An 18050-nucleotide genomic window follows, 5' to 3' on the forward strand; every position below is an offset into this window, starting at 1 on the left:
TGAAGGCAGGGGACACCCTGGACAGGTTCACCAGTCTGTCACAGGGCTACATATACAGACACACAATCACACTCACATTCACACCTACGGACAATTTAGAGTAACCAATTAACCTCAGCATGTTTTTGGACTGTGGGAGGAAGCCGGAGTACCCGGAGAAAACCCACGCATGCACCAGGGAAACATGCAAACTCCATGCAGAAAGATCCCAGGCCGGGGATTTGAACCGGGGATCTTCTTGCTGCAAGGCGAAAGTGCTAACCAACTACTCCACTGAGCAGCCCTAATTGAAATATTTGAAAATGATGCATAATCTGTCCAAACTGACTCAAGAAATGTCTAAAATGACTGAAAAATGCCAAAATCACCAGAAAACTTGTGGAAAACTCCTCAATAGTTGTCCTAAATGACTCAAAATCTTGAAGAGTGACTCAAATCTGTCCAAAATTATATGTCTTAAAAAGAACAAAATTAATCTAATATTGTTCAGAATGTCACCAAACTTGTCCAAAAATATTAAAAAATTATGTCCAAAACCATTCAACATTTGACCCAACATTTGTCCAAATGGACTCTAAAGGACGAGAATGTGTCCATCAGGACCACGACGTGTCCATCAGGACGAGAATGTGTCCATCAGGACCACGACGTGTCCATCAGGACGAGAATGTGTCCATCAGGACCAGGACGTGTCCATCAGGAAAAGGGCATGTCTGTCAGGACGAGAATGTGTCCATCAGGACCACGACGTGTCCATCAGGACCACGACGTGTCCATCAGGACGAGAATGTGTCCATCAGGACTAGGACGTGTCCATCAGGACCAGGACGTGTCCATCAGGACCACGACGTGTCCATCAGGACGAGAATGTGTCCATCAGGACTAGGACGTGTCCATCAGGACCAGGACGTGTCCATCAGGACCACGACGTGTCCATCAGGACGAGAATGTGTCCATCAGGACTAGGACGTGTCCATCGGGACCAGGACGTGTCCATCAGGACCACGACGTGTCCATCAGGACCACGACGTGTCCATCAGGACGAGAATGTGTCCATCAGGACTAGGACGTGTCCATCAGGACCAGGACGTGTCCATCAGGACCACGACGTGTCCATCAGGACGAGAATGTGTCCATCAGGACTAGGACGTGTCCATCAGGACCAGGACGTGTCCATCAGGACCACGACGTGTCCATCAGGACGAGAATGTGTCCATCAGGACTAGGACGTGTCCATCGGGACCAGGACGTGTCCATCAGGACCACGACGTGTCCATCAGGACGAGAATGTGTCCATCAGGACCACGAAGTGTCCATCAGGACGAGAATGTGTCCATCAGGACCAGGACGTGTCCCTCAGGACCAGGACATCTCCATCAGGACCAGGACGTGTCCATCAAGACTAGGACGTGTCCAGAACTCTGACTGATGTCTCCAGGACCTACAAACAGAACAGTGCCGGACCATCAGCATCCATGTGGAGGATTAGAGGACGTCTCCTGAGTCAGCAGCTCTGAGAACGGCAGCTTTGATTGGATTAGGAGGAATTAGACCGCAGTGTGTCCAGCAGCATCATTCCTGATATAATAATCAATCCGTTACTGATTTAACAGGTCACACTGTGTCTGACAAGTGTTTAGTTGTAAAAAAAAATGCCAAAAACACTTGAATACCTGTCAAAAACTCCTCAACAGATGTTCTAAATGCCTCAAAACCTTTAAGAGTTACTCAAAATATGTCCAAAAGAATTCAAAGAAATGTCAAAAATAACTCCAAATGTATCAAATACCTGAAAACGTGTCAAAAAACTACTCAATACGTGTCCTAAATGCCTTAAAACATTTTAAATGAATCAAAACTGGAGAAAAAAAATTAATCAGTGTCCTGAATGCCTTCAATCTGTGAAAAGTGACTCTAAATTTGTCCAAAATGACTAAAAAAAAATGTCAAAAACACCTGAAAATGTGTGGCAGCATCATTATGTGAAGCATGGTGGAGGCAGCATCATGATGTGAAGCACGATGGAGGCAGCATCATTATGTGAAGCACGGTGGTGGTGGCATCATGATATGAAGCACGGTGGTGGCAGCATCTTGATGTGAAGCACGATGGAGGCAGCATCTTGATGTGAAGCACGGTGGTGGTGGCATCATGATATGAAGCACGGTGGTGGTGGCATCATGATGTGAAACACGGTGGAGGCAGCATCATGATGTGAAGCACGGTGGTGGCAGCATCTTGATGTGAAGCACGATGGAGGCAGCATCATGATGTGAAGCATGGTGGAGGCAGCATCATTATGTGAAGCACGGTGGTGGCAGCATCATGATGTGAAGCACGGTGGAGGCAGCATCATGATGTGAAGCATGGTGGAGGCAGCATCGTGATGTGAAGCACGGTGGAGGCAGCATCATGATGAAGCACGGTGGAGGCAGCATCATGATGTGAAGCATGGTGGAGGCAGCATCGTGATGTGAAGCACGGTGGAGGCAGCATCATGATGTGAAGCATGGTGGTGGCAGCATCATGATGTGAAGCATGGTGGAGGCAGCATCATGATGTGAAGCATGGTGGAGGCAGCATCGTGATGTGAAGCACGGTGGAGGCAGCATCATGATGAAGCACGGTGGAGGCAGCATCATGATGTGAAGCATGGTGGAGGCAGCATCATGATGTGAAGCATGGTGGAGGCAGCATCGTGATGTGAAGCATGGTGGTGGCAGCATCATGATGTGAAGCATGGTGGAGGCAGCATCATGATGTGAAGCATGGTGGAGGCAGCATCGTGATGTGAAGCATGGTGGAGGCAGCATCGTGATGTGAAGCACGGTGGAGGCAGCATCATGATGTGAAGCATGGTGGTGGCAGCATCATGATGTGAAGCATGGTGGAGGCAGCATCGTGATGTGAAGCATGGTGGAGGCAGCATCATGATGTGAAGCACGGTGGAGGCAGCATCATGATGTGAAGCATGGTGGAGGCAGCATCGTGATGTGAAGCATGGTGGAGGCAGCATCGTGATGTGAAGCACGGTGGAGGCAGCATCGTGATGAAGCACGGTGGAGGCAGCATCATGATGTGAAGCATGGTGGAGGCAGCATCGTGATGTGAAGCACGGTGGAGGCAGCATCATGATGTGAAGCATGGTGGTGGCAGCATCATGATGTGAAGCATGGTGGAGGCAGCATCGTGATGTGAAGCACGGTGGAGGCAGCATCGTGATGTAAAGCATGGTGGAGGCAGCATCATGATGTGAAGCACGGTGGAGGCAGCATCATGAAGAAGCATGGTGGAGGCAGCATCATGATGAAGCACGGTTGTGGCGGTATCATCATCTTTAGTCATGATGCCGCCACCACATAGGAGTCTTGGTGGCCTCCCTCTCTAGTCTCTTTCTCCTTCAGAGGAGTCATAGAGTCTTGGTGGCCTCCCTCTCTAGTCTCTAACTCCTTCAGAGGAGTCATAGGAGTCTTGGTGACCTCCCTCTCTAGTCTCTTTCTCCTTCAGAGGAGTCATTGGAGTGTTGGTGACCTCCCTCTCTAGTCTCTTTCTTCCTCAGAGGAGTCATAGGAGTCTTGGTGGCCTCCCTCTCTAGTCTCTAACTCCTTCAGAGGAGTCATAGAGTCTTGGTGGCCTCCCTCTCTAGTCTCTAACTCCTTCAGAGGAGTCATAGGAGTCTTGGTGGCCTCCCTCTCTTGTCTCTAACTCCTTCAGAGGAGTCATAGGAGTCTTGGTGGCCTCCCTCTCTAGTCTCTTTCTCCTTCAGAGGAGTCATAGAGTCTTGGTGACCTCCCTCTCTAGTCTTTAACTCCTTCAGAGGAGTCATAGGAGTCTTGGTGGCCTCCCTCTCTAGTCTCTTTCTCCTTCAGAGGAGTCATAGGAGTCTTGGTTTTCCTCCCTCTCTAGTCTCTCAGGTCTTGAGGACGTCCTTTTCTAGTCAAATTTATTCATGTTCCATCTTCCTTCCATTTCTTAATGATGGATTTAACTGGACTCCAGGAGATCTTCAGGAACTTTGAATGTTCTTGTATCATCCTGGCTGAACCTTTTCAACAACCTTTCCTCAGAGTTTCTTGGTTCTTCAGCCTTCATGGTTTAGTTCTGTCCAGGAGTTCTGATCCACCAGAGACTGGACCTTCTAGATCCAGGAGTCTTTATCATACAATCACTGACCTCAGATCAGCTTTATTTGAAGGACTGCTGACTTCTAGACCAAATGAGTTACATTAGAACACTTGACCTTGAATTCTTTTGCAATCACTTATTTTACATGGAATTCTTTTAATTAATTGACATTATTTTGTAGAAATCATTTTACCCTTTGACAAAAGACATTTTGTAAGCAGCCACGTGCTCGTTCATGTGCATGTCCTCAGAACCAACCACCTGCAGACAGAATGCTGCCACGCTGCTTCATGTTAGTGACGGTGGGTTTTCATTACATACTGAGTCATACGTGTCACAACTGTCACAGAACAGACATGATAATTGGATCTCCACCAACTTGTTTCTGAGCCATGCTGCTATAATTAATTTCATCCACAAGGTTTCTCTCAGGTTGACATTTTTAAAATGAAACAGCAAATCTGACAGACCGAGTTAAAGGATGATCAAAAGGTTTTCTCTTTTTGTCACTTTGAATTTAGAAATGGTTTCAATTTGGTGGTTAAAAAAAGAGGAAAATACGCCTTTCAAATGTGCCCAATTATTTTCCGGTTCAGAGGAAGTGTAACCGTCAAACTCTGCATCCAGTCTGGATCTGGATGAGACAATGACATGGAACATTATTATTCATGAAGGACACAAAATGACACAAGAAATGTTGTGCCTAAAACATAGAAACACAATAAGATAGAAGTAAAATACATTCCTGGAATTTATTCTGTGGACAATCACACTGATGTAATGAGTAACAGGAAATAATACAAAACATCACGCATGAAAACACAAAAAAATGAAAGGTTCACATTTAAGATACAACCGTACGGTGTCCAGAGAGACCTAATATACCCCCAGCCTGATGTGGTGGGGATGTTGTGAGGATGTTGTGGAAATGTTCTGAACAACACTCAGGCAATAATTAGACTTATTTAATGAATGTACAGCAGCTCATACATGACATTTCAGGAACATCTAACAACCACCTGAAGCCCTGATGATGTCAGAGCCAAGAGTCAGACCCTTCAAAGTTTAGTTCCATCAGAAGCTGTCAGACAACACCGTGTTTCGCTTTAGGTTCTTTCTTTTGGCTGCAGGTTTTGGTTCTTCTTGGTTTGCTGAGCAGTTTGAACCACTTGTTTCCAGAACCTTTAAAAGTCAGAGGTGTTGTGCTGTTGACCACATCTGAATGGGAACCACGGGCCCCGAAGAACCGGGACCAGTTCTAAGTCAGGATATTAATGAATCTTTTGGTTGAACTGTCATGGTGACGTACTGCCACCTGCTGGCTGCTTCCTTTCAGCTGAAGCTCCACTGGGGAGACTTGGGAGTCTCACGTGAAGTCGTGATGAAGATGACCCGGAGAACGTTCCCACAGGAAGTTCTAATCTTTTATTATCATTATTATTATTATTATTATTATTATTTTAAATATTTGAATGAAATGTTCAATGTTCAATAACGCTCCTCTAACGTTAATAGAACGTTTGTTCATCAATACAGAGGATGTTCAGAACTCTTTGTATTTCAGATCCGGAAAAAATTAAACAATTATTCTTTCACTACTTTTGTTAATATTTGAATTTAGATTTCTTATTTTATGATGCCTTAGTTGCTTTCAGGTACTGTCGGAAATGTCAGAGACCTCCACATCAAACAACCGTCCCTGCATAGGGACGGTTGTTTGCATCTACTTACATCAGAATTTTTCTTGATTAATTCAACTATAATTATTAACAGCAACGTAGTTTCCACTATATTACATTAACTATTTAAACTTCGACAATTTCACAGCCATCTTAATATTTGTAGTATGAGTTCAGATTTACGAGCTTTAGTGGGACATTTGAATGCAGCAAAATAATCGTCGCCGTTCGTCACTCTTCGTGTTGTTTCGTCCTCGCCTTCTGATTGGCCCGCCGGACCTCGTGTTTCCCGACGTGACCGCTAAAGAGAGTCACCTTGCCCCGGCTGCTGCTGCTGCTGTCCCGGTGAGAGAACAGGTGGACCGACCTGCCCACAGGCACGCAGACAGCGGGACTCTGAACCGGTCCCTGACCCACCGACCGACCGGGGGAAACATGGCGGAGGCAAAGCCCAAGACCTCTCCGAAGGCCATCAAATTCCTGTTCGGAGGTTTAGCCGGGTAAGATGTCAGGCTAACCTGCTAATGAGAGGGGTCAAGCTGCTAACAGAGGAGCTAACAGCTAACAGAGGAGCCAACAGAGGAGCTAACACACATTAGCGTTCTTGCGACGAAACCTCCGTTTAATAACGAGCCGTTATGCTGTAAATGCTGCTATGCTAGCTGCTAACGCTAGTTGCTAACACTAGCTGACAGTGATTAGTTCTCGTGTCTCCATCAGCTCTCTGAACCGTGTCCACCTGGTCAGCATCAACCCGGTCCCACCAGCTAGCTCCCAGCAGGCGGACTGTTGTCAGGAGGACAGCCTAGGACAGGGAGACTGTTGTCAGGGGACAGCCTAGGACAGGACACCGGTGTGAGGGAGACAGGAGGACAGGACATTGGTGTGAGGGAGACAGCCGTGGTCCTCCAGACCAGAATGAGTTCAAGTATACAGCATATTTGGAACAGGTCTGACGTTAGCATGTTGAAGCTATGTGTGAACTGCTGTTTGTTTTGGTGTCCTGTGGGACAGCTAGCAGGTTAATGCTAGCAGGCTAGTGCTAACCACCGCTCATGCTAACAGGATAAACAGACCCAGACTCCAGTTGAGTTCAGGGCTGTCCAGGACGACCCTGGCTTTCTCCTCTCCAGACTGTTAGCATGCTAGCTGAGAGCACAGAGGACAGTTTCTGTTCGAGTCAGACACAGAACAATGAGATGGCTTCAAATCTTCAGCAGCTCTGATGTTCTGCTGTGAGCTCCTGATGATGATCCCACTGATCTCAGGTTAGATGTTCAGCATCCGTTGCCATGGAGATGAACCTGGCCAGAAGGAAACCCAGAGTCTAACCTGGAGTTACCCTGATTACCTGAACTCTGGAGTTCTGGTCCCGACTGAAACACTTAGTCCAACGTTTGGACACTTTAGCAACCTTTAGTCTCCTCTGGATGTGAACTAGAAGCTGCTGTTCCTCTTCAGTTGCAGATGGAAGACCTCAGCTGGAGCCGACATCATCTCTTTGTTGTTATATTCTCACTCTGTGGGACCTTTGTGTCTCTTTGTGGTGGTTTTGTGTCTCTGTGTGGTGGTTTTGTGTCTCTGTGTGGTGGTTTTATGCGTCTTTGTGGTGTGTTTGTGTCTCTGACAGACTAAACTGTCTACACGTCCACAGACAGACAGTTTGTGTGCAGCAGCTGCTCCTGTAAATGTCGTGACCCGTCTAAAGTCGTCCTTCCCGACAGGAGCCTGAACACACACCGACCAACCGACATGCTGGCTGACTTACAGGAACAAAACGTCTGCTCCACATGCTGGAGAAAGGTTTAATGTTATTACATTTCTGAGGAATTATCCCTCTTGATTTGTTCTAAACCGACGTCCAGTGTCTTCACCTGGATGTGAAATGTCAGGATTCAGTGATCTGAGCTGCAGCGAGTCGCCAGGTAACCATCTACGGAAAATCTAATGATGAATAAAAAGAAACCGCATGAGACAAAGGAATGAAAGCAGACCTAATGTCACAGTTAAATTCAAGTAAGTGAAATTACACAAAGAAAATATAATACTGGTAAAAAGTCAAACAGCAAGAACCAGTGTCAGTAAAAGTAAATCAACAAGCAATAAAGGAAACAAATCAAAACTGAAACATGCACTATGAAAAACTCCTATCAAAATCACTTCAAAAGAAAACATGTTCATGAATAACGGAATGAAATTAGTGATTTAAAAATAAAAGGTACAAATAAAGAAAATAATTATCATACAAAAATATTTAAGAAAAAAAGAAATAAAGTAAATGAAGGGAACATTGAAAAGCCCCTCTAAAAATGACTGAAATGAAGGTGATGGAGAAGAACTAGTAGAACCAGAGTGAAGGCGTCATTAATAAGATGTTCTGTAAAGTGAACATCCAGAGGTGGAGCAGGTGGACTCTGAGCTGATGGAGCTCCAGCTGATAACCTATTGAACCTATTGAACCTATTGATGGTGGACCCTCTGACATCACAGACCCATTGATTGTTCTCTAATCTCATTACTGATCAGCTGCTGGTTCTCAAAGCAAAGCTACTTACATCACAGGTTCTCCTTTCAGGACTGGAGCTGCTCCAACATCTAACTACACCTCTCTGTCCCCTGTCTCTCACCTGTCTCTCACCTGTCTCCCTGCAGGATGGGAGCTACAGTATTTGTCCAGCCGTTGGACCTGGTGAAGAACAGGATGCAGCTGAGTGGTCAGGGGACGAAGGCCAGAGAATACAAGACCAGCTTCCACGCTCTGTTCTCCATCTTGAAGAACGAGGGAGTTGGAGGCATCTACACAGGGTACAGGAGCCTTATTATTATTATTAATAATGTTATTAATAATCACCTCATCTACACAGGCTCCAGGACCTTTATTATTAATATTATAATTAATCTTCTTCTTCTTCTTTTCCTTTGGGCTTTTCCCTTCAGGGGTCTCCACAGCGAATCAATTGCCTCCATCTAACCCTGTCTGCTGCATCCTCTTCTCTCACACCAACTACCTTCATGTCCTCTTTAACCACATCCATAAACCTCCTCTTTGGTCTTCCTCTGGGCCTCCTGCCTTAATAATGTTATTAACAATCACCTCATCTACACAGGGTACAGGACCTTTATTGTTATTGATATTTAATATTTATTATTATTTTGTCTCCATCAGGCTGTCTGCAGGTCTCCTCCGTCAGGCCACCTACACCACCACCCGTCTGGGAATCTACACCATCCTGTTTGAGAAGATGACTGGAGAAGACGGAAGACCACCAAACTTCTTCCTCAAGGTTGGTTCTCCACCGGTCTGAAGGAGAACCGTCGGTCCCCAGCTCACAGCCCTGGGTTTCATTAGTGTTCAGCTGGGGTTAAACTGGGTTCTAAACTGGTTCTAAACTGTGTTCTAGGCTGTTTTTATACTGAGTTCTAGACTGGATCAGAGGCCGGTTTTACAGTAGTTTTAAACAGTGTTCTAGAATGGTTTTAATCTGGTTCTAGCCTGGTTTTAAAGTAGTTTTAAACTGGGTTCTAGACTGGGTTTTAAACTGGGTTCTAGACTGCTTTTATACTGGATTCTAGACTGGTTTGAAACTAGATTCTAGACTGGTTTTAAACTGGGTTCTAGACTGGTTTGAAACTAGATTCTAGACTGGTTTTAAACTGGGTTCTAGACTGGTTTTAAACTGGGTTCTAGACTGGTTTTAAACTGGGTTCTAGACTGGTTTTAAACTGGGTTCTAGACTGCTTTTATACTGGGTTCTAGACTGGTTTGAAACTAGATTCTAGACTGGTTTTAAACTGGGTTCTAGACTGGTTTTAAACTGGGTTCTAGACTGATTTTAAACTGGGTTCTAGACTGGTTTTAAACTGGGTTCTAGACTGGTTTTAAACTGGGTTCTAGACTGGTTTGAAACTAGATTCGAGACTGGTTTTAAACTGGGTTCTAGACTGGTTTTAAACTAGATTCTAGACTGGTTTTAAACTAGATTCTAAACTGGTTTTAAACTGGATTCTAGACTGATTTTAAACTGGGTTCTAGACTGGTTTTAAACTAGATTCTAGACTGGTTTTAAACTAGATTCTAAACTGGTTTTAAACTGGATTCTAGACTGATTTTAAACTCGGTTCTAGACTGGTTTTAACCCTTTAAACTTCAGTCATTTCCAGCCGTTTTCATTACAAAAATCGCTAATATTCTATTTTTAAATAAAAAAATTACGAAAAATACAGGGAATATTGGACGGGCATCGCGAGGTGCATTTCCTTGAAAAGGACCGATTCGGGGATTTTATACCGACTTCAGGACATGTTTTGGACAAAATAGTTTACTGGCTTGTGTCATCTGATGTAAAAGGTTGGATTATGACCGTTTTTTGTGGAATCTTTTTTTTTGTGTATAATAATGAACCCGGAAATGTGAGTCGCGCTGTGTACGTTGAAGCCGTGTATAGAGAACGGATGGATGAATATTTGTTTTTGTCGGACAAATGTGTTTTTCTCACCCGCTGTGGTAATCGCATCTGAAAGTGGTTTATACCGGCGGATTCATGAGAATCTAAGCTTTCCATCGGTGTATAGTGTTTGTATAATCGTGTTTGCAGCCGTCGGACATTCTTGAAATTCCTATGCAAATTAGTAGGTGGGTTCTAGACTGGTTTTAAACTGGGTTCTAGACTGGTTTTAAACTGGGTTCTAGACTGCTTTTATACTGGGTTCTAGACTGGTTTTAAACTAGATTCTAGACTGGTTTTAAACTAGATTCTAGACTGGTTTTAAACTGGGTTCTAGACTGTTTTTATACTGGGTTCTAGACTGGTTTGAAACTAGATTCTAGACTGGTTTTAAACTGGGTTCTAGACTGTTTTTATACTGGGTTCTAGACTGGTTTGAAACTAGATTCTAGACTGATTTTAAACTGGGTTCTAGACTGATTTTAAACTGGTTTTAAACTGGGTTCTAGACTGATTTTAAACTGGGTTCTAGACTGCTTTTAAACTGGGTTCTAGATTGGTTTTAAACTGGGTTCTAGACTGTTTTATACTGGGTTCTAGACTGATTTTAAAGTAGTTTTAAACTGGGTTCTAGAGTGGTTTTAAAGTGGTTCTAGACTGGTTTAAAGTAGTTTTGAACTAGGTTCTAGACTGAATTTAAGCTAATTTTAAAGGTTGATGCTAGAGGTACGGACCCGTACCCATAGCATCTGTACTAGAGGTACGGACCCGTTAAGGTCACTGAAGAGCTGGCGCCAGTTAACTACTATTTGCTGCACATTACAGGCAGTTTATATGAATGACTTTGACGGCGAACATTGTATAATTTAACCAAAAATACACCGTCTCCTCTCACACTTTACGTAGACATTGTAGTTTTTACGCTTTTAGACGCCGTGTCTAAATTGTTTGAAGTCCAGCTCCTATTAATTAGTTTACCACGTTCAGTGGTGGAAGCGGCTGACGAACTCCATTGCAAATGTTCCCATTTAATTTCGGACGCTAATTTACAAGATAAAGTTAAGGATGTCGAATATGAAACAAACACTCGTGAATGGTGAGGAGCAGCTCTTTAATTCGGCATGAATTTAAAAAAACCACAAACTCGATTTACTGTGATATTGTGAGATTTGTTTGTGGTGATGTAACTTAGCCATTCAACAGAGTCCGCTAACATTAAAGTGACTGTGACAGGGTCTGTGTTGACAGACGCAGAAAATACGTCAGGGTTTTGTTTAGGTTGTTAATATGTAATAGTCTGTCGCTACTTTTGAAGGTAAAAAAATACTTATAGTTTGCTGGCTGTTAGTTCCGCCATTCATTCCGCAGATTCACCTCGAATCACGGAAGCGCCTTCATCAGCGTCGCCGACTCATTAATAATTATGTACGTCGGATTACCAGCCAATCACGAAGCGCGTTCATCAGCCGGCTCATTAATATCTATGTTAAGGGAAAGTGCCATATCCGTAGGCCAAAGGCTACGGGTACGGGTCCGTATCTGTAGACACTACCAATTTTAAACTAGGTTCTAGACTAAACTCTAAACTAGTTTTAAACTGGGTTCTAGACTGGGTTTCAGAATGATTTTAAACTGGGTTCTATCCGGGTTTTAAGTTTGGATGTAGACTAATTTTAGACTTGGGTTTAAACTGGTTGCAGGCTGCTGTTTAACTGGCATAAATTTGTGTTAAGAGTGTTAAACTGGTCTGAAACCAGTTCTAGCTATTGCCAGACTGGTTAACTGGCATTGTGCTGGTCTAACGTGCTGGTCTGACTGGTATTGTGTTGGTCTAGCTGGTATTGTGTTGGTCTAACTGGTATTGTGTTGGTCTAACTGGTATTGTGCTGGTCTAACTGGTATTGTGCTGGTCTAACTGGTATTGTGTTGGTCTAGCTGGTATTGTGCTGGTCTAACGTGCTGGTCTAACTGGTATTGTGCTGGTCTAACTGGTATTGTGTTGGTCTAGCTGGTATTGTGCTGGTCTAACTGGTATTGTGCTGGTCTAACTGGTATTGTGCTGGTCTAGCTGGTATTGTGCTGGTCTAACGTGCTGGTCTAACTGGTATTGTGCTGGTCTAACTGGTATTGTGTTGGTCTAGCTGGTATTGTGCTGGTCTAACGTGCTGGTCTAACTGGTATTGTGCTGGTCTAACTGGTATTGTGCTGGTCTAACTGGTATTGTGCTCGTCTAACTGGTGCTGCTCCCCCTGCAGGCTCTGATTGGGATGACAGCTGGAGCTACAGGAGCGTTTGTAGGAACTCCAGCAGAGGTCGCTCTGATCAGGATGACGGCTGATGGACGGTGAGGACCATCTATTGATTGATGGATTAATGACTGATTGATGACTGACTGATTGATTATTGTGTGTTGCAGGCTGCCTCCAGACCAGAGGAGGGGCTACTCCAACGTCTTCAACGCCCTTGCTAGGATCACCAGAGAAGAAGGCGTGGCCACACTGTGGAGGGTGAGCTGCACCACCTTCATCATCATCACCACCACCTCCATCATCTTCACACACTGAGCTAAATCTGTAGCTCCAGACTTGGAGAAGTATAAGCATGTTGAAAAGAGTGTCCTGTCTCTGTTCCTGGTGGTGGTATCTCCTACCACATGGTGACCTCCTGTTCCTCTGTTCTCCAGGGTTGTGTTCCCACCATGGCCCGGGCGGTGGTGGTCAACGCTGCTCAGCTCGCTTCCTACTCTCAGTCCAAGCAGGCTCTGCTAGACTCAGGTAAGGCTCCACAGTGGGTTGTAGTGATCCACAGTGGGTTGTAGTGATCCACAGTGGGTTGTAGTGATCCACAGTGGGTTGTAGTGATCCACAGTGGGTTGTAGTGATCCACAGTGGGTTGTAGTGATCCACAGTGGGTTGTAGTGATCCACAGTGGGTTGTAGTGATCCACAGTGGGTTGTAGTGATCCACAGTGGGTTTGTTTCTCCAGGATACTTCGGAGACGACATCCTGTGTCATTTCTGTGCCAGTATGATCAGCGGCCTGGTTACCACGGCAGCCTCCATGCCCGTGGACATCGTGAAGACCAGGTGAGAACCGACCAGTCAGAGCAGGTGGAGGTCCAGGTGAAGGTATCTGGACTCTGATCATGTTCTCTGTGTTGGTAGGATCCAGAACATGAGGATGATTGACGGGAAGCCCGAGTATAAGAACGGTCTGGTGAGTGGACTTTATTTACGTCTTCTCGAGTTTCTGAACCTTCTCAACAGAAACGTTCAGTTTGAAGAACCTGTTCTCCACAGATGGTTCAGCTCTGGCCCTGGAACCTGTCTACTTCTAGACCTTGTACAGATAACTGGAACCTGTCTATTTCTAGACTTTCTACAGATAACAGATAACTGGAACCTGTCTACTTCTAGACCTTGTACAGATAACAGATAACTGGAACCTGTCTACTTCTAGACTTTCTACAGATAACAGATAACTGGAACCTGTCTACTTCTAGACTTTGTACAGATAACAGATAACTGGAACCTGTCTACTTCTAGACTTTTTACAGATAACAGATAACTGGAACCTGTCTACTTCTAGACTTTCTACAGATAACAGATAACTGGAACCTGTCTACTTCTAGACCTTGTACAGATAACCAGATAACTGGAACCTGTCTACTTCTAGACTTTCTACAGATAACAGATAACTGGAACCTGTCTACTTCTAGACTTTCTACAGATAACAGATAACTGGAACCTGTCTACTTCTAGACCTTGTACAGATAACAGATAACTGGAACCTGTCTACTTCTAGACCTTGTACAGATAACAGATAACTGGAACCTGTCTACTTCTAGACCTTGTACAGATAACAGATAACTGGAACCTGTCTACTTCTAGACCTTGTACAGATAACAGATAACTGGAACCTGTCTACTTCTAGACCTTGTACAGATAACAGATAACTGGAACCTGTCTACTTCTAGACCTTGTACAGATAACCAGATAACTGGAACCTGTCTACTTCTAGACTTTCTACAGATAATATTCATTTTAACAGATGTTACCTTTTTTCTCTTTTTGAAGAAAATTGTTTCAATAACAGACACTAATGTTTTAGAAGTTAAACTTCTTCCTGAAAAGTTTCTCTCAAACTGTTTGGATGGATGATGATGGTGGATGGATGATGATGATGGATGGATGGATGGATGGGATGATGATGATGATGGATGGATGGAATGATGATGATGATGATGGATGGATGGATTTATGATGGATGGATGATGATGATGGATTGATTGATGGATGGATGATGGTTGTGTTATTGTTGTGTTAACGTTGTGTTGTTGTGTGTCTCCAGGAGGTCCTGTTCAGGGTGGTGGGCTCTGAGGGCTTCTTCTCCCTGTGGAAAGGCTTCACTCCGTACTACGCCAGGCTGGGACCTCACACCGTCCTCACCTTCATCTTCCTGGAGCAGATGAACCGCCTCTACAAGACCTACGTCCTGGACCGCTGACACACACCTGCACACCTACACAATGCTACACACCTACACAATGCTACACAACACCGAGACACCGACACAACACCGACACAACACCTACACACCACACCAGGACTGTGACTCGCCTCATTCTGAACCAACAGTGTTTCATGAACTGTTCCTGTGAGGTCATGCGGGTCGTACCACATCACCCCTACCCCCCAGGCTGGCTGACTTGGTACGGTCCGACTGGCTGATTGATTCTTTTTGTAAAGATCACAACATAAATAAAGCAGGTCATTAATATTAATAATGTGAAGTCTTATTTGTAGAAGTGTGATTCACCCAAATACACGGCATCATGGGATGGATGTGTCACCATGGTAACAGCTGGTTACTTCCTGGATCGGATGGATGAATAAAGAGTTTTGAGAATCAGCTTGTTTTCCTCATTTTGTCCTGTAAATGAAATGAATATAAACGTGTTATGACTGCTGTTGTTTATGGTTGTGTTTTTCCTGCGCTGTATGTGTCCTGTGTACTTCACCAATCCTGTATGCGAATAAGACTGTGATATGCCGCTGACAGGATTGGTCGCCACGTTTACGGACCGGTGTCGGATTGGCTCAGTCTGCTGGAGGGCGGACAGAAAAGAGGAAGATGACGTCATTTCCGGGGGGTCAGAGAGTCTGTGAAGAGTCCCAACCGGCACACAGCAGCAGTGATTTGTTATTTGTTTAAGAGAAGACAGAGATTGAGCTGCCACTTTTTGTTTCATTTGTTCCCACTTGTTTTCAGGAAGTTTAGTGTGGTTTTTGTTTAGTAATTTTGGCTCAAGCTCTTTATGTTTTGTTTGATACAACCTTTGTTAATATTCGTTTATTGGAATTAAATTATTACTTTGTGTTAGAAGAAGCTGTGGTGTGTGCTGCTTGAGGCTCCAACAGGATGACAACTTCATGTTACATTCAGTGACCCCGAGGCTGGGCGAAACAAAATAATACGCAAAGAAAGTTTCATCCATCAAGTGCAAAAAATGCTACAAATACAAATAAAACTGGAGCTGAAAGAGACACTGAAGTCCTGCAGACTCTCAGTTCTGTCCTGAGCCTCAGATAAACGTAAACAGTTCAGTTACACCAGAGGTCCACACCTCAACTTTAAATGAGCCCATTCCTTTTGTGGTCGGTTTATGTCTTCTTACATCCCAGTCTTGCATTTTTTCTGATTTTGTGGTTGATTTGGGCTGTACTTTGATCATTTTATGTCTTGATGCCACATTTAGGATGTTTTATGTCTTTATGTGGTGGTATATCATCTATTATTTAGGATGTTTTATGTCTTTATGTGGTGGTATATCATCTATTATTTAGGATGTTTTATGTCTTTATGTGGTGGTATATCATCTATTATTTAGGATGTTTTATGTCTTTATGTGGTGGTATATCATCTTATTTAGGATGTTTTATATCTTTATGTGGTGGTATATCATCTATTATTTAGGATGTTTTATGTCTTTATGTGGTGGTATATCATCTTATTTAGGATGTTTTATATCTTTATGTGGTGGTATATCATCTTATTTAGGATGTTTTATATCTTTATGTGGTGGTATATCATCTTATTTAGGATGTTTTATGTCTTTATGTGGTGGTATATCATCTATTATTTAGGATGTTTTATATCTTTATGTGGTGGTATATCATCTATTATTTAGGATGTTTTATATCTTTATGTGGTGGTATATCATCTATTATTTAGGATGTTTTATGTCTTTATGTGGTGGTATATCATCTATTATTTAGGATGTTTTATATCTTTATGTGGTGGTATATCATCTATTATTTAGGATGTTTTATATCTTTATGTGGTGGTATATCATCTTATTTAGGATGTTTTATATCTTTATGTGGTGGTATATCATCTATTATTTAGGATGTTTTATATCTTTATGTGGTGGTATATCATCTATTATTTAGGATGTTTTATATCTTTATGTGGTGGTATATCATCTTATTTAGGATGTTTTATGTCTTTATGTGGTGGTATATCATCTATTATTTAGGATGTTTTATATCTTTATGTGGTGGTATATCATCTATTATTTAGGATGTTTTATATCTTTATGTGGTGGTATATCATCTATTATTTAGGATGTTTTATATCTTTATGTGGTGGTATATCATCTTATTTAGGATGTTTTATATCTTTATGTGGTGGTATATCATCTATTATTTAGGATGTTTTATGTCTTTATGTGGTGGTATATCATCTATTATTTAGGATGTTTTATATCTTTATGTGGTGGTATATCATCTATTATTTAGGATGTTTTATATCTTTATGTGGTGGTATATCATCTATTATTTAGGATGTTTTATATCTTTATGTGGTGGTATATCATCTATTATTTAGGATGTTTTATATCTTTATGTGGTGGTATATCATCTATTATTTAGGATGTTTTATATCTTTATGTGGTGGTATATCATCTATTATTTAGGATGTTTTATATCTTTATGTGGTGGTATATCATCTTATTTAGGATGTTTTATATCTTTATGTGGTGGTATATCATCTATTATTTAGGATGTTTTATATCTTTATGTGGTGGTATATCATCTTATTTAGGATGTTTTATGTCTTTATGTGGTGGTATATCATCTATATTTAGGATGTTTTATATCTTTATGTGGTGGTATATCATCTTATTTAGGATGTTTTATATCTTTATGTGGTGGTATATCATCTATTATTTAGGATGTTTTATATCTTTATGTGGTGGTATATCATCTTATTTAGGATGTTTTATGTCTTTATGTGGTGGTATATCATCTATTATTTAGGATGTTTTATGTCTTTATGTGGTGGTATATCATCTTATTTAGGATGTTTTATATCTTTATGTGGTGGTATATCATCTATTATTTAGGATGTTTTATATCTTTATGTGGTGGTATATCATCTATTATTTAGGATGTTTTATATCTTTATGTGGTGGTATATCATCTTATTTAGGATGTTTTATATCTTTATGTGGTGGTATATCATCTTATTTAGGATGTTTTATGTCTTTATGTGGTGGTATATCATCTATTATTTAGGATGTTTTATGTCTTTATGTGGTGGTATATCATCTATTATTTAGGATGTTTTATATCTTTATGTGGTGGTATATCATCTATTATTTAGGATGTTTTATATCTTTATGTGGTGGTATATCATCTTATTTAGGATGTTTTATGTCTTTATGTGGTGGTATATCATCTATTATTTAGGATGTTTTATATCTTTATGTGGTGGTATATCATCTTATTTAGGATGTTTTA

General features: G+C 42.2%; 1 protein-coding gene and 1 long non-coding RNA gene across 2 annotated transcripts; one reads left to right on the top strand and one right to left on the bottom strand.

The window, feature by feature from the left end:
- The first annotated feature begins 5993 nt into the window (after nucleotides 1–5993).
- On the top strand, nucleotides 5994–15159 carry slc25a11 (solute carrier family 25 member 11). Its single transcript, XM_051944489.1, has 9 exons — nucleotides 5994–6304; nucleotides 8457–8609; nucleotides 8971–9088; nucleotides 12505–12593; nucleotides 12666–12756; nucleotides 12933–13023; nucleotides 13235–13334; nucleotides 13413–13464; nucleotides 14599–15159. The coding sequence occupies exons 1-9, from the start codon at nucleotides 6009–6011 to the stop codon at nucleotides 14752–14754; spliced, it is 1146 nt and encodes a 381-aa protein (XP_051800449.1). The 5' UTR covers nucleotides 5994–6008; the 3' UTR covers nucleotides 14755–15159.
- On the bottom strand, nucleotides 13472–14592 carry LOC127532590 (uncharacterized). Its single transcript, XR_007940097.1, has 3 exons — nucleotides 13910–14592; nucleotides 13694–13865; nucleotides 13472–13607 (listed from the first exon to the last, which is right to left on the bottom strand). It is a non-coding gene; the product is annotated as an uncharacterized LOC127532590 (long non-coding RNA).
- Nucleotides 15160–18050: the final 2891 nt, after the last annotated feature.

The sequence above is a fragment of the Acanthochromis polyacanthus genome, chromosome 24 (genome assembly GCF_021347895.1).
Source record: "Acanthochromis polyacanthus isolate Apoly-LR-REF ecotype Palm Island chromosome 24, KAUST_Apoly_ChrSc, whole genome shotgun sequence".
Taxonomy (NCBI): Eukaryota; Metazoa; Chordata; class Actinopteri; family Pomacentridae; genus Acanthochromis; species Acanthochromis polyacanthus.